Source organism: Anas platyrhynchos, chromosome 4, assembly GCF_047663525.1.
Source record: "Anas platyrhynchos isolate ZD024472 breed Pekin duck chromosome 4, IASCAAS_PekinDuck_T2T, whole genome shotgun sequence".
NCBI lineage: Eukaryota > Metazoa > Chordata > Aves > Anseriformes > Anatidae > Anas > Anas platyrhynchos.
Genome location: NC_092590.1, coordinates 32,012,027 through 32,032,424, shown reverse-complemented (window position 1 = coordinate 32,032,424; position 20,398 = coordinate 32,012,027). Strand labels below are relative to the sequence as shown.

General features: G+C 34.9%; 1 protein-coding gene across 9 annotated transcripts in view; it reads right to left on the bottom strand.

The window, feature by feature from the left end:
* Window positions 1–2,452: 2,452 nt before the first annotated feature.
* FSTL5 (follistatin like 5) overlaps window positions 2,453–20,398 on the bottom strand; it is a 407,458-nt gene continuing 389,512 nt past the window's right edge. For all 9 annotated transcript variants that reach the window (XM_013096657.5, XM_013096661.5, XM_013096662.5 and 6 more), the window contains one exon: window positions 2,453–4,899. In XM_013096657.5, coding sequence (XP_012952111.3) covers window positions 4,197–4,899 — 703 coding nt within the window. In that variant the 3' untranslated portion in view covers window positions 2,453–4,196. The remainder of the gene's footprint in view (window positions 4,900–20,398) is intronic.

Here is a 20,398-nt window from a genome sequence, read left to right as displayed (position 1 = left end):
TTACACAATAAAATTCAACCAGGCAAAACTGGAATCTATTGACCTATAAAATATTCTACAAAGCTTTTGCACCTGCATTGGTTTTCCCTAAAGTTGCTTGAGTGAATGATTAGAAGAATAAAGAGAATAAGTGAAAATGGTAGTTAATGCAATTTTAAATTTTTAAAATATTCATTAGAAAGGTTACCATAGCAACTAACTGACTCATTTTTCCAGAAAATCTTGAAACGCATTACAGGTGTTCTCTTCAAAATACCATAAAAAGGGAAAGATATGAGTACAGATGATTGGTAATTTTTTTTCCCAGAATCGAGACCTACCAATGTATTTACCAAATATCCTGCAAACAACCCTGCTACTGTTCTTTTACTAGGTAAAAACAAATGTCCTAAATTAAGCTGACAATAATCTTTCAGTTTAAATCAAACTGAGTATTTTGAGGTAACTAAACAAATGGTTTAATAAGTATGTTATTACACTAATACAAACTTTGTAATTTGTAACACCGCTATTCTGCAATCTATATTTAGGAATATTTAATTCCTCACTGAAATTCTGATACTACAGCAGTGTAACAAAACAGTTGTTCAGTAACACAAAGGAATCCCATATTCAATCTCAGAAGATTCTGTTATTCAAAGAAACTGAAACTGTCCATGAAGATTGCTATTTAAAATCTAAATAATACAATGACAGGCTTAAATATTCAGATACCCTTTAACCTGTATTCAATAGACAGCCTTACTTAGTGATATGGAGTGAGCAAGAGGCTCAATAAAAAACTCAGACTGACACTTTTAATGTAATTGATATAATTGACAACAATATGTAGAGTTCTTTGAAACTTATTTCCTCATTTTTGCCACTGAATTTCTTAAAGACATACTTATATAAAATATGCTTTGTACTTATTTGAAAAGACATTTTAATGTTGGACTTATGAACTTTACCTTACCAAAAGAAACTCCTTCACTGCAATCCCTGCTGAAGGGCACTGTCTCGTCCTCACATGCACTTCTCTCAAATTCATTTGCGTTCAGGAACATAGAGGAAACTTTCGGCAGCTGTAAGAGAACTTAGCTTCCTCCATTACATTTATTTTTTCTTCCACTTCTTTTCTCTAATCTATTTCTGTAATGAAATTTTAAACCTTAAATATTTATAACAGCTTGTGAAATAAATTGTGTGTGTTTACCACAAATTAACCAAAGGCATTCATTGCCTCTACTTAAAGAGGCAATCAGGATTTTAAACCACCTACTGGTACATCTGGGTTTGCATTAAGGGAAATTTGAAACACTGAGGACAGTGTTTCACATCTCATTTATTACATGGATCAGAACTCCTAGACACCGAAAATCTGTTTCAATTCCATAACCGGGAAAGAAACAAACTGTGGTCTTTGAGCTAGGACTAGACCTAAAGTGATTTGGACAAATTCTATACAATACAAACAACTGTAATATTATTGACAATCAAATCTGTCAGGTACATGAGTACAGATTTTGGTCTCCTTTTCCATACACAGGTAATATTTTGTTTATATTTTAAAGCTTCTCCAATTGCCATATGCTGCTGATACAAAAGAATAAGGACACTACCAAAACTGACAACTAGCTTGGATTTTAATAAAGATTCTATGGGGTCATGCAACACATCTTTCATTGTCAAAGAGAGAGAGGACAAGGTTCCAAGGCCTTCCAGTACCTAAAGGGGGCCTACAGGAAAGAGGGACTCTTCATCAGGGAGCATAGCGATAGGAAAAAGGGCAATGTCTTTAAACTGAAAAAGGGTGGATTTAGATTAGACATTAGGAAGAAACTCTTTATTCAAAGTGCAGTGGGGCTCTGGAACAAAGAAGCTGTGGATGTTCCATCCCTGGAGGTGTTCAAGACCAGGATGGATGGGCAATCTGGCCTAGTGGAAGGTGTTGGCAGGGGTGTTGGAAGTAGATTGTCTTTAAGGTCCCTTCCAACCAAAACCACGCTACGGTCCTATGAAAAGAATGTCATGATTGTCATAAGATGCAATTCTTATATTTTACTGTTAATGCTTATGCAAGGAGAAGGCAAAGTACATTCCACCTATACCAAGCACATTGGACAGTGAGCTGTTCAGCTGTTTAGTGCCATGCTTCTTGGTTTAGGCTTTTAAATTTATACAGCTTCTAGACTAGAGGCCTTTGGATCCAGAAGCCTGGCAACAGAATAAACATGTCTATACTCTAATTACTCTGTACCTAATTGATTAGTAGATAAGCTTTTCTCTGTAGCAGCCAAAGGAAATTTTCCACATAGTTAAACTCTTTTAAAAAGTTTTCTTTCCACATTGGATATAATTTATTTTATACACGTTTTATAGACATAAAAGGCAGATTAAATTCCTTCTACCCTGCTTTCAGATAAAATCTATGTTACATACCACTTCATGTGGAGCATTCACCAAAGTCAGGTCAGTTTAAAATTTATGGGGTTTATTCTCCTTTTGTCAAGCATTTTCTACATACAGAACATTCACATGGTGTAAGTTACAGAAGAAAAATGCATGAAACAGACTACTGCAAATAAGTGAGTAACAGACCGATTACATGATTCTTGTTTGTTCACAATGGAAAAAACTTCTTAAAAAGGAAAACAGATTCAGTAACTAGAGATGTAAGCAGACTCTTAATTTAGTTAAATCTACCTACCAGGGGGCTTGCTCAAGCTAAAGAGAGATCTACTGTATCACACAGGGCAGGATGCTAAATGCACACAAGATTACAATGCTAGAAAATTCCAGATTGCTAAATAATTTTACATAATCTAGATTGGAGTAAAATTTTGTTTTACAAAAGGTGTTGTTTCTTGTATTGATTGCCTTCAGTAAAAGGAGGTCAGTTTAAGAGTTTATAAGCATTCCTTAGCAAAAATGTAATAAAAATAAAAATACTCCCAAACTTTTAAGTCATTGCTCTAAGTCTGGATCATTGTTTACTGCTGGCTTTCTTATCCTACTAACTACTGTTATTCTTCTGAGAATCTCATTTGTCCCATTTAGATGTTTGCTCATCATTAAAATTAGAATTTCAAGTTATGAAACTATAAAATATACAAAGTTTTTGTTTTTTATTCTTTTTTTTTTCACTAATCCAATTGGATGCATGAAATTGAAGGTCTGTTGAGTTAACCAAATAGTTTAACAAATATGGTTCAATGGTACAATGCATAAGCAAAAGTATTACCTATAGGTTGTTGAGTTCAGTTCTCTGAGTTTCCAGCTTCCTAAATGTGTGTTTGTTTTTGTTTTTAATACCTTATTTTTTTTTGTTGGTAAAGGTGAAGCTTCATGATGCCATGTTTTCAAAATGTGGATTACCCTGAACAGTTAAGTGCAATGTTTCTCTGTAGTAGAACTCAAACTCCTCACTGATGAATCCCTGTGATAGCTGAAAAAATTAATACCTATTAAAAAAAAAAAAATAGAAAGCCTCTGCAAGCAGCTTTCTCAACTAAGAATAACAATAAAAATAAACTCCACAAACTGCAGCGATCAGAAAACTGTGCACTGCAAATATAACTTCTCCTTTTTTCTTTTTTTTCTCTTTGTATGTTCCAAAGCTTGAGACTAGAAATTTGATACTAAAGGTTTCTCTCCAATGACAAGCAATCCTGTAGACACAATGGGAATAAATTATACAATTTCTATGCTTTACCTTTCTTGTGAGACTTTCGCTTCAAGGCACGAAAAGATAAAACAGTGGACTGGACAAAACAGGACATAATATTTCTGTTTAACGAATCAAAGGTTGTACAACAGCTCTTATTTTGTGTCTGAAGCAAACCAAACCAAAATTTGAATCATATTTACATATGATTCTTCCATTTACAAATTCAAAGTATCATGTTAAATTCCCTGAATCTTTATGTTTTTTACTACTTTCTTTAAGATAATGCACAATGTTTATCATCAATTTCAATATTCAGCAATTCCACTCAACCAATACAACCTTGGCTGATAGTCTATAAGGAGTACCATTATCATATAGCTGTTGTTTTAGTAACTTTTATGTGGAAATTGACTCAAATTGTGTTTAAGTCAAAGAAATAACATGTATAAAAGGACCTAACAATTTCAAATGAAATGTCTAGGTTTAAAGAATGGTATAATTTAAGTGCTGTAAAACTATTAATTTAGTAAATATCCAACACATATCCTTATGCTTCTCCAACCCAAATTACTGTGTTGCCTCTCTCAACTTCAGTGATTTCACAATTTAACTTATTGAGGCGTCCATCCAGGATAAACAGAGATTCCTTGGAAGGGGTCATGAGATACTGACCAAAAAGGCCACTGTCTTTTATAAGACGGTTCTTACTGTTCCAAGGCCATTCACCTGCCTTTACAGGCTCCTTAAGACTCTTCACCATCTTAACCTTGCCAGAGGAGAGCTCCACGAAGAGAACATCAGTTTGTGTACTGGAGCTACAATAGACATTGTATTGATGAGCTTCAGTGAATGATGGCTGAAAAGCTACATCAGATATGTGCAAATTTGTATGAATGTCAAATGCATCCTGTATTTCTCCTCTCATTGTTATGTACTGGAACCTCATAAGACCCTTTGTGTCATCAATGCTGACAAGGTAGTGTCCATCTGGAGAGACATGTGGTGTGCCTGTTACATCGCCATTACATCCAATCACAGAATCAGTAACGCTATCCACTATAAGCTGTGGTAGGACAGCCCCAGTAGTGTCAGGCTTACAATGGATAAAAATAAATCCTCCAAGATGTGTATAAGCCAGTGACTGAGGAATGCAATTATAATCCTTTAAACTAATTGTCTTGATGTATGACATAGTTTCAAGATCAATTTTCTGGAGCACAGCCTCATCCTTATGCAGAATAAATCCAAACCTGGAAGGAAAAGCACAAAATCAAAGAAAGTCAGAGTTATTGTATGCATTATGTACAAATGTGGGAAGCCAATGTAACAAAGTGAATGAGTTAATATGTGCAGCACTGTACTAATATACATGTATATCTCAGCTTCAGATATTTCAGATATTAAGCATTTTATAAATTTTATTTGTCAGTGTTTTTGTAATTTTAATTTAGAGTGCATCAAATGAAATGTCTAAAAAATATTTATCTGATTAGTTGAAAAAGTGTTTGTTTTCTCCAAGTGACATAGGATAAAAGATAAACATTACTTTGAGCATATCTATCCAGTTAAAACTTTCACTACGAAGAAAAAGACTAAATATCACTAGATAGTACATCTCACATTTTTTAATTCACTTCATACAGTTCTTCAGCTTTCTTGAGAATATCAGCTTAATCCAGTTCTCATTGTTATTCAGATAATTATCCAAATCTTTCTCATTTTAATTCAGCAGAAATGAATATCATAAAAGGATTTAGGTTTATGCCTCCCAACTATCCAAGCCCCACCATTTCTTACATTTTAAATGACCCTTTATGCATTTCCATACATCAGAGAATTTTCACTGAACATTAATAATATGGTTAAGACTTAAAATTCCATAGTTTAATGTTTATAACATTTTAAATATACATTATATGACTATTCTATAATGCTAACATGTACATTTTGACTGCACAATCAATCATTTATATGCCTAAACCACTGCTCTAAATATTATGAAGTTAGGTCAAAGTAAATTAGTTTCACTAATAATCTAAGAGCATTCACAACACTTATCCAAAACAGCTGTTTTCCTTTGACACATTTCTTAACATAACACTTTACTCAATCTTTGATCCTACAAATCAAGCTTTCTTGCTGCTGTGCACTGATATATAATCTAAAAATACCTTTCAGATTCTATTCACATGAAGCACTATGAGAGCCACAGTTTTTCAACAACTGAGTTGTTGAAAATAGCACAAAATTTCACACTATACCTTGCAACCTCAATATATTCAGTTATCTGTGAACCACCAAAGAAACAGGCAGAAAGGTTTCAGGACATTGTTCAATCAGTTCTTCAGATGTAAGATAAGGTGAATTATATTTGTACTTCCTACTGAACTAGTAGAATTTTCAAGAACTCTTTTAATTTTAGCCCCACTTTCAGAAATCCTTGCATCCTACTTCAATATGATAGGATCATAGAACTGTAGAATCATTTTTTTTTTCCTGCATGAGTACTGATCGAGGGCTAGACACTGCCATTAATATTACCTTCATTATTAATATTAAATGTGGGAAAAACAAACAAACAAAAACAACAACAACAACAAAAACCACACACATATCTAAATTGCTAAATCAAGCACTGAAACAACAGAACATGTAAAAGCAACAAAAACAGAATGTCATGTTAGCATTATTATACACTATATAAACTCAGCCAACATTTGTGACCTGTCCAGTTTATGTTGTCAGTCTTTAGCCCTATTTCTAATGCAATTAGATTCATGTCATTTCACACAGAACTCTATTTCCTCATCTCTGCCCTGCTCCAGTGTTACTGCTTTGGAATCTACTGGCCACATCTGAGAAGGAGAGGTTGTAACGTGCGGAGTTTTCATGGAATGATGACTGGTGGCTAAATAGATGATAACAATACTCCTGAAGAAGGAAGCATGAGGTGAAGTCACCAGGAATTCATCTTTGCCTTAGATTTAGCACATAGTGTTACATGCCAAGGTGGCAGGTCAGAAATCATAGAAAATGAATGTGGAGGAAAACTGGACTACTGGCGTGGAAGAAGATGGCTGTCATATGCAAGAGAGGCTAAGGCATTTGAACAGGAAGAAACTGAACATGTGGGAAAATCTCAGATTACTGTAGAATGGTGTAACACAGGGCAAAAAAAAAAGACAGGTTACTTGCTATCATTTAGTGATGTCATTTACACAAATTTAAAATTGAATAGGATGGTAATTAACACTTCTCACTTTTCCTTATTTTAATGAGTTAAAGGTATCTGAAAGCAAAGGAAAATATGTAACCTGAGGTCAGTGCAATGGCACATGCTGAATACATTAAATGCTCTATTTTCAGCTACTACAGTATTATTTCATTTATTTAAATATGAGTATTTTGCACAGTGCAGACTTCTTGCTTTAATTACACTTGAACTCAATTTCAATAGTGAACACAATGAACATTTTTTTCATTTGAGATTGGTTAAGTTGATTTGGGGTTTGAAAACATTATTTTTCTCTTCTTGTATACCAATAAAAACATTAGGGAAAAAAAATGAAATTTTATTTAAAGGGAAAGCTTTCACAAAACTGCTGTCAATTATGTCCAGAATTTATATCCGAGTGATGCTTTCAGGTGTACATCAATATACACAAAAGCAGTTATGTGATTTTGAAAGTCCCATCACAAACCTCTATGATTAAGTATATAATTACTTTTCAAAGTTTGTCCTACTGTTTTCAGAGACTGCATAAAACAGAACTAAAAATGTTTTCTGTAAAGAAATCATTCATTTCACCTTAAAACATATTTGGCATATCTTATTGTCTATGTATGCCCAGCACATTTCATTCTACCTTCATTGTAACTAAGAAAAATTACTCAACATTCCACTGTATGTTTTCATCTGCATTCAAATTTCAAAATTAGAAATCAGAATTTGTCAGAAACCACAAATAATTTTAAAGTAATGATTTTTAACTTTTTCTACCAAAAAAAAAAAAAACAAACAAATTTGAAAATCTAAATAAATGTATTTCAAGCTTGAGAAACCCTTGAACAATTGTTTTCATGTATCACATATCTGGACAAACAAAAACAAATCTTTATGCAGCTTGCGAATCAATTTATTTTACAGATTATCCTAAACCAATGAAAATGATCCTTTCTTTCTGAAGTAAAATACAAATTCAAAACAGTACAAATTACCTAAATCATAAATTCTTTCTTTTTGATTTAAATCACAATTAAAATGAATGATTTAAATCACTTTGATTCAAAGAATTCTTCCCTGCCTATGAATGCTCTATTAAACAGTGCTAATGTTCAATTTATGTGATACTTTGCATTCAAAATGTCACTAATTTCAAGATGAATACATAAATTACTAATCTATGTCTCTCAAACATTATTCCCTATGTAATATGTTTCTGAACCACAGGTACACTCAATTTATGATAATTTTGGTTGCATAAAACCTTTGATTATCAAAACAGTGAACATATATATACCCTAAAGTTAAATGCAAGGTCTCACATAACTTCCCTAACATTGCATCAGCTGAAGGTGTGGAAAGACTTACATTCAACAACCAGTTTTACTAATGGGAGAGCCTGCTGCCACTATCCATAATCTCTCCAGTTTCTCATAACCTGGTGGCATCCTTTGACAGAGGGATCCCCTAAATTCTACCACTGAGTAGTTTGATTAAACACTCCTTAAGACATGCCATCAAAATAAATGTAGTTACCCTGGAATCATGCAATCTGTCTGTTGATTAACCTGGGTGGTTTGAACTAAACAGTTTCGGAGTCAGAGCAGAACAAAATTTTCCACTGGTATCAGTATGTTAAGAAGAGGATGTTTGTCTACATCCCTAGATGCAAATGTCTCCATATCTTCAGGGTTAATCATATGCTTATTCCAAAGCAAATCAACATATGCATTTTAAAACATAAAACAACTGAAAACACAATTTCTAAATTTCTAGTATCTAAACCACAACTTTCCAAAGCATTCTAGTTTTTTATGCAACTTCACATGTACCACTTAGTTCCCAGTCCAAAACAAATACGTAAAAAGCTTTCAGTATCTTAGATACATTAGCCTTAGAATTCAAAAAGCTGTTTCAGGTTTGGTAACAGAATTCACAGGTAAATGCTTGAAAATCAAAGAAATTGACTTCAGGGTTGCAAAAGCCTTATCCTGATACTGTATTTGTTGTTCCTAGGAGCACAAGTTATTATTCTTACTGCCGCTGCTTGCTCTGAAGCTATTAAGGTACTTGATTTTGCCATCTCCTGCTGCTCCAGCAGCTAATCATATAACTACTAATAATCAGCTATAACTGAATACCCATTTACAATGCATCTTTCAAAGTGTGCAAGAGGCAGCTTAAAGAGGCAGCTTTCTTTACACTGATTCCTCAGTTTCATGCTCTTAAATATTTTCAACTTTGTAGCCTTAACATTGTTTACCACTATCCATGCTCTTCACTGTGTCCTGCTTATTTCTGAAATTTGAAAATATAGCTTTGATGGAAATTCCTTCCCTTTTCTTTTATGTAGCAATTTCTCTAACACAGGAAAAATATACTTTATTATAACGTTAACATGTTGAAGACTTTTTGCTTTATTTTTTTTTCTAGTTCAAACTTAAACAACTTACAATTTTGGGCACTGATATAATGTGGAAAACCATAGCCTACCAGGTAATGTTTTTAGAAGTGAGTAGAGTAGAAGCTCAGCTTTGCTAGCAGAATAATAATGCAGAGAACTTAAGTAGGAGTGTTACTGATTTCAAAGCACTTCACAAGTATCACAGCAAATGAAGTAAAGAGAGCTGAATGACTTTCCTAAAGCAATATAATGATCCACTGGCAAAGTGAGATTAAAAATACAGGTTATTTCTAGTCCAACACACTTTTTTTTTTTTTTTTTTTTTTTACTGATCACTGATCATGCTACAGGCTACCCACACCACTGCTGCTGAGGTCCTAGAAGATACATATAGGAGTAAATTAAGGCATCAGCAAAAGCAAACCGCAAGCTGATTAGCTTGATACTGGATCTGGTATGGATACTGATACTGGAATGGATGGCAGACAAGCAGGTCAACATGAGATCTGAGTCTAAGGAGTCAAAAAGAACCAAACCTCCTCCTACAGTCCTTGGATACAGGGAGAGGTTAGAATAATGCATAAGTCTCATATCTGTATTATACATTGGGAAGACCAAAGCTGGAACGCTTCACGTTGCTTTATTTCTGATATTAAAAAAAAAATAAAAAATTAAAAAAAGGAATATTTAAAAAAAATGGGGTAAAACATCTAAAATTATTTGAAGGATATTTTTAAGCAAGAGCCTGAGAGAATTCAACATATTTAGCTTAAGAAAGATATAATTTAGATGTGACTTTTTAAAACTTTACATGTACCTTAATGGAGAGAACATACTGTTTAGTAATGCTACCTTTAATCACACAAAGAAAGTATAATAATGATTACAGAGTGACACTAGACAAAATTAGAAGCATACATTTTTCTAACAATGAGGATGACAACATATTGCAAAAATCTATTATAGAGGTGATGAATTTTCTTTGGTGGGAATCTCCAGATAAAGGCTATTCTTTATGGGAGACTTGACCAAGCCCAAGTAGATGTAGATTTAGAAATATCCAATTCACTATCTACATTTCTCAATTACTATTTGAAATATGTAAAATCTATGGTATGCACAGAAATCATAGAAGCATAGAATATCCTGAGTTGGAAGGGACCCATAAGGATCATCAAGTCCAACTCCTAAAAAGTCAGAAAAGATGTTCTCATGGTCTTTTCAAGCTTATGAATATAAGAAACATTAATTCTTTGTTCATACATCAGTACAGTAGATTTTAACCTCATACAACTCAGGCATCTGATGCTGAGATTTTAAGAAGCAGCTAAGCATTTTAAATCTTATGAAATTAATTTTTATTTGACATAATATCTTATCTCACAGACCAAAAACAATTAAGAAAAAAAAGTCCCCATTGACTCTACAACACATTGATTTCTAAATTCAGGAAGTTTGTTACATGTTTGGGTAATATAACTATACAACTATAACGGACATAATTTCACTTAGGAAGAAAGATGCTCTAAGGCTGGGATGGTTGTTCCTTTCAAATTTATTGATCTAAACATAGAAGATATTGGTGGATAGCTTGTAGGGACAGTCATTGATCATAGAGTCCTGCTTCAAAAAGTTGCCTGCTTGCATACAGCAATGATCAGTTGCAAATAAATTTTAGCCCACTGTCCAATAAACGAATTGCTGCTTTCTAACAACCAGGTGAATCCATTCTTCCCTTCTGTCTAGCATAAAGAACCTCTTGGCATGCCAATGTCAAGATTGTTAAGTGTACTTTTGTTGTCAACTTGTACTTTGTCTTTCTGATGAGGAGGTAAGAGTAACTAGAAGAACACACAATTTTCCAAAATTGTCAGAAAGCAATACTGCAAGTCACCGAGGTTAAAGGAAGCTTTGGAGTACACGTTAGCTCTGATCCAAAAAAGGCTATGTGGAGTAAAAGACTGTAATTTACCAGAGCTATAAATGAATTATCAGCGTAATATATTAAAATCTCATCTTTCAATGGTGTCTATAGTCCCAATGCAGTGGGGACATTTCACAAAACTGATATTAGTAAGAGAATTTTACTGGAGATCTCAGTAAAACAGTCAGGAAGTAATAGGCTGAGCTTTCATTATGCTGTGTTTTTTTGTTTGTTTTTTTTTTTTTTTCCCCCTCCATTTAAAGTAAAGCAAGACTATTAAATCTGGGTAAAGAAGTTTGCATTAATACCTTACATTTCATTCTGTTCTGTGGATACCTGAATTCAACCCACAAAGCTACCGTAATCTAACAACTTTTCAAAGGCACTTAGTTTACTAGAAGGATTAAAAAAATACAGCCACTCATAGTCAAACAATGAAATTGTGCTTGTCGCCTGTGTGCTGTTAGCCTGTTTTTTATGATTAGGTTGTTGGAGAACAAGTGATACTGCAGAGTAACTTCACATTTCCCAAATGATTTATAGAGAGATGGTGGTGTATTTAATGCAAAATTTCCTCTCATATAGATTGATATGCAGAAGCCTCCCACTGTTCATTGAACTCTGATCAATATTTATGAGAATCTCAATCCTCATGTCTTTTCCATGCAGTGAAATGATGCACAATATCCGGCAGCATATAAAGGTGTTTGTTAGAGTGCATACTGGGAACTCATGCAATTCAAGCCTGAAGTATATGAGACCAAATTTTCACATTTTGAATCATTTTACAGTTAATGCAAGTGGGAATCTGTAGCCTGTGGGCATGTCACTCCAATTGGAGTATATACTAGAACTATGAAATCTGAAATGTTCTTTCTTCATTTACTCCATATGCATGAATATGAGATTTTAATACCAGATTTTAAAGAATTAACCACATCAAAGATTTTCCACAAAAAAAAAATAAATTGTCACAACTATTTGCCCACATTGTGCTGTGTTTTAGATTTGTGACCGAAAGAGCACTGACAGAACACTGATGTTGTTACTGAACAATGCTGACAGAGAAGCAAGGCCTCCTCTGTTTCTCATTGTGTCCCACCCCAGCAAGTAGGTTTGGGTGTGGGACACAGCCAGGACAGCTGACTCCAATTGACCGAAGAGATATTCTACCACAGAACATTATGTTCAGCATTAAAATTCTTTCCAGAGTAGCCAATGCTTGGAAAACTGGCTACACACTGGTCTGCTTGTGGTGAGTGGTAGTTTTTGCATCTCCCCCCAACACCTTCACTTATTAAACTGTCTTTATGTTGACCTATGAGTTTTCTTACTTTTGCCTTTCCAATTCTCTCCACCCATCCCAACGGGGGAAAGTGAGCTGGGTGGTGGGTTCAGCTGACAGCCAGGGTCAACCCACTACAAGAAGTCATTAGTTTTCTGTGAAAACCATTGAGTTTTACAGTACCTAGATGAAGAGAAATTGAGACAGATAAATTATATTACTTCTCTAAACTAACTTAAAAGAAGCAGCGAGAATATCCTAAAAGGTATAAACTCTGAATCGTATTTTTCAGCAGTGAAGTCTGTATGGATGAATACCTCTTTTTCCTAATTTTAATAGGGAAAAGCAAACAAACACACTCACATATTTACGAGAAGAATAATTACAATAATCGTAAAAACTAAAGTTAACATGCTATAAATGATTATTTCTAGAGTCTCATAACCTACACTCAAGGTTACTTGAGTCACTTTAATTTATTAAAGCACTGTTTTCTCCTTTCTACTTAGATATGCTTCTAATTTTTATTTTTCTGTTTGCTGTAAATGAGAAACTTCAGTGTTATGCAACGTAACATACCAGAAAAATTGCTTTCAGATAAACTTAATATGATAATTGTCATGATATGTATTTTTTCTTAAACAGTAGTGACATTTGTATTTACTAGAAAAATAGAAAAATGCACAGTGTAGTACAAATGGGTTTACTTGTTTTAATGCTACAGCTAGAACAGAAACGAGTCTTGCTGCTCAGTTGCTAGAATGTATTTTAAAAATGGGATTTAGTATCCAGATTTATGGAACTATAAACCTGTATGTAATGAAAAAACAGTAAGCAGTAAACCTATGACTGATATACAAACATCCAACAATCCAGTTCATCAGCTGTCATGAAAGTGTTTATGTTTAATCCTAAGGGGGGGGGGCAGCACATCTATACCTTCATCTAGAATGGCAGTGACAGATCTGAGGCCACGCAAAACTAGATTTTGGATGGTTCTGATAAGAATTTCAAGTAATAATACACCTTAAAATTAAAAAAAAAAAAAAAGAAAAAAAAAGTGTACTTTAGACTATGTACATGTGCAAAAGGATTATAATGCCACAACGGCCCATGTCATTTAAGTATTATATTTTTTATAATCTCGTCTTTTCATCAGTTTATTAAAAACTGATATATGAACAAGGAAATCAAAAGTGACAAAACCAATACATGGCTTAACCCTAAGTGGCTCTTTCACATATATCAATCCACTTAGGTTTACATCCTTACTGCTTTGAATTAAAAAATAAAGAATAATAAAAAACAAACATATTTCTGCAATTGCAACAAAGCACAGCTGCTTCCTTCCTCTAAAATCACATCAGCAGTCAGTAAGTAGTTTGAAAAATTGTCACTATGATAGTTCAGTCTCACATGAGCAAAATTGCCTTTCAGATTCCTCTACCTGTACAGACTACACCTCCATTAACTGTAGCAGAAGCTTGATAGCTTGCACCCACAGATGCATAGATGCAATGGATTTTCACACCTAAATCTGCCTACCTTCTGAGCCTCATGCTCACCATAGGTGTTCTATCCAAAAGAAAACATTATAACCCAAAATAGACTTATCAGAAATTTGCAGATTCAGAAAACTGAGTTTAATTTACTAACATTACACCAGGATGAAAGTAAAAGCTAGAGTTTGAAAACTTTGAAATGTGATTTTCTGTTTCTCCTAGCTATTATAACACATTCAGGTACCACATAGTTGTAGAGGTTATTAAAGCTGTTCTTTTTGGTCATAAATTAAAAGTCTTGCTCACAGGAGCAGCTAGTACTATCCAGTCTGTACTGGATACAGACTAAGATGTTGTATGTCTCCATTCAAAAAAAGAGTTAAAAGCAGTAAGGATATCCTCTCTTTGGATTTTCAGGAATCTCTTCATTGCTCTAAAAGGGTAGTTCTAATAGGAAACCATGAATACACTTCACTTCCAAAAAAGTGTATTTTTCCAACTATAATGATCAACTTTGAATTTGTGCAAGTCAAGAGGCTTGAGACAACAACAATGAAAACACACCCGCCAAAATAACAAACCACCTACTCCAAAGTTTGCCTTTTAATTTTATCTTTTCAGGGTTTTGCAGAGCTCTAAGAATTGCATGCAACATTTCTCAATGAATATTTCAAAGGTAACTTTGCTTATTACTATATCTGAGTAAACTAAATGTTCACATCACTATTAAATGATTAGACAGTCTGCACTAACACTACTGTCCACTGCAAAACGTCAAGATGAAATTACATCATATGACTTCTAACATCTCTCATTTAGATGTTGCATTTACAAATCATAACAAATATTTTTCAAATGGGACGTGACCCAAAGAATACTATATCTACTGATTTTAAAATTTTATATTTCCTGTTTTAAAAAGATACATTTTAAAAGCATATCTGTTTGTGCAGACAAGAACTATGAAAACTTTGCAAGGGTACATCAGGAATTTAGTATCCAGCTTAGGCACTGTCTTTCTACAATTGGATTAACAATTAGGCATTGTCCGTCTACAATTCTACATACAAGAACCATATTTCATAACAACACAGTTGCTTCCATTAATACCATTATTTTTACATAATACCAAGATTTGTAAAAAGCATAATTTCCCAGTGTTAAGATTTGAGTAAGTCATGTTACACAGTTTTTCTCATTCTATAGCATTCTATATAGAATTCTATAGCATTCCTGTGTGGATAACTCAGGAAAAATATTAGCCTACTCAGGCAGTAGAACTTGAATTAATTATAATACAGACAGGCCTAATCTGTTTTACCTTTATTAATTGTATGTATAAGACTGAGAGTTTTGTGCAAGGATACTGGGCAAAGCATACTAAAGTGAATGTCAAAACAGAAAGAATTCTATAAAGAATTCAAACCCAAGGCAGACTTTAGGGCAGCCTTGTTTAAACACACTTTACTCTCATTTGCTGCAACTGAACATCTTCATCTCATCCTATAATAATACTTGATCTCCAGTAGTTACTCAGAATGAAGGATAATACTGAGATCTGCAGCTACAGAATCAGTGAAGATGCAATATTATTTTAATGGGAAGTTCTAATTGAGTAAAGTATAAATTAATAATGCACCAGATATTCCATATAATGTATCAAAATCATGTGAATTCTGATAATGCATGTGAATCTGCATTAATGTTGATACTGAAATCATGTGAATTCTGAATGGCATGGAATTGCAACATTCAGGCTGGGTGTTAGGAAAAGGTTCTTATCTGAGAGGGTGGCCAGGCACTGGAACAGGCTCCCCAAGGCAGTGGTCACAGCACTGAGCGTGCTTGAGTTCAAAAAGAGTTTGGACAGCGCTATCACACATACGGTCTGATTTTGGGTGGTCCTATGTGGAGCCAGGAGTTGGACTCCATGGTCCAAGGACTTGATTATCCTTTGTGGGTCCCTTCCAACTTGGGATAGTTTATAAGAACACATCTTTAAAACAGTTTTTGCAAGGTACCATTTTTTCCACCATTCAGACAGAGCAAACTAATTTAAAAACAGCAGCCAAGCAAGAAGCTAGGATGGAGCTGCCAACAAGCAGTATATTCACAACTTTGCTGCCTTTATGTTGTTATTTTCTTCCTTTAGACAAGACATACACATTACTTATGAATGCAACTGCATTTACTATAAAGCAGGAAATATGTAAACACGATTTAACAAGTCATAACAACACAAGAAAAGCCTAAGAAATAGTTTGCTAGAAATGAGGATTAATTTATTTAAAATTATTTTTATAAATACTTTAACATGAAACTGTATTTGTGATGGAAAGATGGAGTAGAAAATGATGACGATGTAAACACTGATGTCCCCCTTTCCTTTTAGTTTCTGGCCCTACATTCACAGATCACTCAAGACAATAGGCTTTTTGTAAAGAGATCTAAGATCAAACACTTTGGGAAAATGATGTTCTCAAAACAGAAACCAAGTAAAAGAAAAAGAACTAGATGAGCTACAATCAAAACTATTTGTACACAAAGCAAAGAAAAGCAGTATTGTTTGACAAAACAGAAGTTTTCAAGGAAACAGTAATAAACATTACCTACTTTATCCCACATTCATCTTTAAAACTACTCAGTATTATATATTTCAGAGACCTTTATTCAGAATGTATGCTAAAAATCAACATGGGAAGATATAGTTTTATTGCTACAAAGCTTGATCAAATCTGCTATCAAAAGTTTTCTGGAACTCCAAGTAAATACTATTAACTTCCCGTGAACAGTCTGTTAGAGTATCAGGATGGTCCCTGACTATAAAGATATTCTAACCTGGCTACATGGGAAAGTATTAGTATTTAAACAAAATTCAAAAAAAAATTTTTTTTTCCCGATGAATTGAAATTATCCATTGTAGTTCTGAAGAAGGATTCTATCAGCAAGGAAAAGAAAAAGAAATTGGCCAAAGAACTGTTTCTTAGTGGTACACCTCAATTGCTTTCAGTGGTCTTTCGAGCTTTTGTCATCAACACCACACACACACACACACACACACACACACACACACACACAGAAACACAGAAGCACTCTTCCTTGTAACTGTGGATTTTCTAAGAACTTGACAAACAGCACTGTAACCATTATTTCTTGTATTAAAATCATTCTTTACTTTATATCCATACATGGATGATTCTCAGGAAGACCGTTTTCACTGATTTCTTTTATTTCATAAAGGCCTTGCAGTCATACCATTGAAATATCAGAGAGTTAATTTTCCTCACTTTTAAATTACTCTTTTAAATAAAGTTCAAAATACATTTTTTATTGTCATTTTCTATTACAACTGCTGTAGCATATTGCACAAATAAAATATTTATCTCTAGATAAAAACCACGTTTTTCATTTTTGAAGGGTTTCTGATTTCAAAAACTGTCAGCATTGCAAGGGCATACCAGTCTTCCCCTCAGGACCTACAAAATGATTGTTCCTGGAACAGTTCATTTCTGGCAGGTTGCTGAGAAAAGACCTTTCTTTAATTTCTGCAGTTCAAAAAAGGTTGCTTGATGATAACAAAAGGCTAAGTGGATTTTGCCCATTGGCTATTGCTCATCAGCACAAAAGTTGTTTTACTTTTGGGTACTACAACAGTCTTTGACCTTTGAAGTTTCTTTCCCTGATTTTGTTTCTGTTCTTTATGACACTAAGAATTCTTGCTTCATATTTCTGTTTTGCAGCAGAAAAGGCTCTCCCACATATTTGTGTATAAGTGTTAAGCACAAAGCATCTTCCTATCACTCTAAATAAAGTATTTAAAGACTACACCTTTAAAAGATATAAATAATATTTGCACCAGTAACACGTGACTATTATAACATACCTCTGAAATCTTAACATAGCAGTGCTAAGAAATAGGAATGGAGAAAACAACTCAAGAATAAGAAAATTAAAAAATGCAGAACAGAAGGTTGCCCTGTTGGAAAATGAGTAATTTCAACATATAACAACATCATTGCTACCATTTCTGTTAAATGAATGAAAAGATCAGTTCTGATGAAGAATGGAATTTGATGGCAGGTCTTTACCTCCTCTCCCTTCCTCTCTCCCTATTTCAGTGTAAGATTGTACTGTACCTGCAGAGTATTTAAATTATATCTCACTAGAGATCTATTGGAGGGAAATGGAGCGTATACTGAAGAATATCTTCAAATGAGCTATGGTAAAGAACAGCTGGGAAGATTTTGCCATAGCTGGCCCAATGGTGGATTCTTTTTTTTTTTTTTTTTTTGCGTTGTGGGAAGAGCTTTCTTGTTATAAAATGGACTAGTTCAGTGTTTTTCAATCATATTCAGTATACATTTGCACAGGATTGGGATAAGCCCTGATATTTCAAGGTACTAGTGATGCCAGAGTCTATGAATTGTCTGAGGCTTCCCTCATAAAACAATCACATCAGAAGTATATGAAACAGACTTTTTCATTATTGCAAATTGTTGTCCAATGATTAAAGTATTCAAAAGAAAATCATTCAAGACATTTTATGACAAAGGAAAACATTTCAGTTTCTACATTTTTAGAATCCAGGAATACATGAAACTATGCATTTTTTCATAAAAGAATTAATTCTCAGCAAAAAATAGTCTTTCTACATTGGCAGTAAACATGTTTTTTTCTTGTACATTTTAGGAAAGGAGAGCAAGCAATTTAACAATAACAAAAAATCACTTCATTTTTGGAAAAAAATGAAAGCCAAGTAAAGGGTTAGCTATACTGAACAAAATACATTCCTAAAGATAGCCCTGAATGTCAGTACAAGGAAGGATAGAATTGAGATTTGGCCAGAAAATACGGTAACAGCAAGGTGGGCAGATGTCATATGGAATGCACAGCCAAATTTGTATATGCCAAAAGAAATAGACAGTACTAGTAGAAAATGAATAATGAGATAGAGATAAGGACTGCAAAGGGGATAAATTATCTATGTCAGAACAGTCCCAAAAGGTCTTTTCTTCATTTTAAGAAGGAAGCTCCCATACTGTGATATCTGGGGATCACAGAATCACAGAATTTCTAGGTTGGAGGAGACCTCAAGATCATCAAGTCCAACCTCTAACCTAATACTAACAGTCCCCACTAAACCATATCCCTAAGCTCTACATCTAAACGTCTTTTGAAGACTTCCAGGGATGGTGACTCCACCACCTCCCTGGGCAGCCTGTTCCAGTGCCTAACAACCCTCTCAGTAAAGAAGTTCTTCCTAACATCTAACCTAAAACTCCCCTGGCGCAACTTTAGCCCATTCCCCCTTGTCCTGTCACCAGGCACGTGGGAGAACAGGCCAACCCCCACCTCACTACAGCCTCCTTTAAGGTATCTGTAGAGAGCGATAAGGTCACCCCTGAGCCTCCTCTTCTCCAGGCTGAACAAACCCAGCTCCTTCAGCCTCTCCTCGTAGGACTTGCTCTCCAGGCCCCTCACCAGCTTCGTCGCCCTCCTCTGGACCCGCTCAAGCACCTCGATGTCCTTCTTGTAGCGAGGGGCCCAAAACTGAACACAGTACTTGAGGTGCGGCCTCACCAGAGCCGAGTACAGGGGGACGATCACCTCCCTAGCCCTGCTGGTCACACTGTTTCTGATACAAGCCAGGATGCCGTTGGCCTTCTTGGCCACCTGAGCACACTGCTGGCTCATATTCAGCCGACTGCCCACCATCACTCCCAGGTCCTTCTCTGCCTGGCAGCTCTCCAACCACTCATCTCCCAGCCTGTAGCTCTGCTTGGGGTTATTGCGCCCCAGGTGCAGGACCCGGCACTTGGCCTTGTTAAACTTCATGCAGTTGACCTCAGCCCATCGGTGCAGCCTATCCAGATCCTCCTGCAGAGCCTTCCTACCCTCGAGCAGATCGACACACGCACCTAACTTGGTGTCATCTGCAAACTTACTGAGGGTGCACTCAATGCCCTCGTCCAGATCATTGATGAAGATGTTAAAGAGGACCGGCCCCAGCACCGAGCCCTGGGGGACGCCACTAGTGACCGGCCTCCAACTGGACTTGACTCCATTTACCACAACTCTTTGGGCCCGGCTATCCAGCCAGTTTCTAACCCAACGAAGCGTGCGCCAGTCCAAGCCAAGAGCAGCCAGTTTCTTGAGGAGAATGCTGTGGGAGACGGTGTCAAAAGCCTTGCTGAAGTCAATATATGAACATTGAAATATATGAACATTGAAAAGAACAAACACTAAATTGTATCACAACTACTTTTTCTCTACTAATGACTCAAATTAAGAAAATATTAAGAAAAAAAAAAAAGAAATATTAAGAAAATATTAGACTGAACCAAAACAGATATTTATTTTATCTAAAAATATCATAGATTTTTGCACAAAAAAAAAAAAAGGCACAAGAGA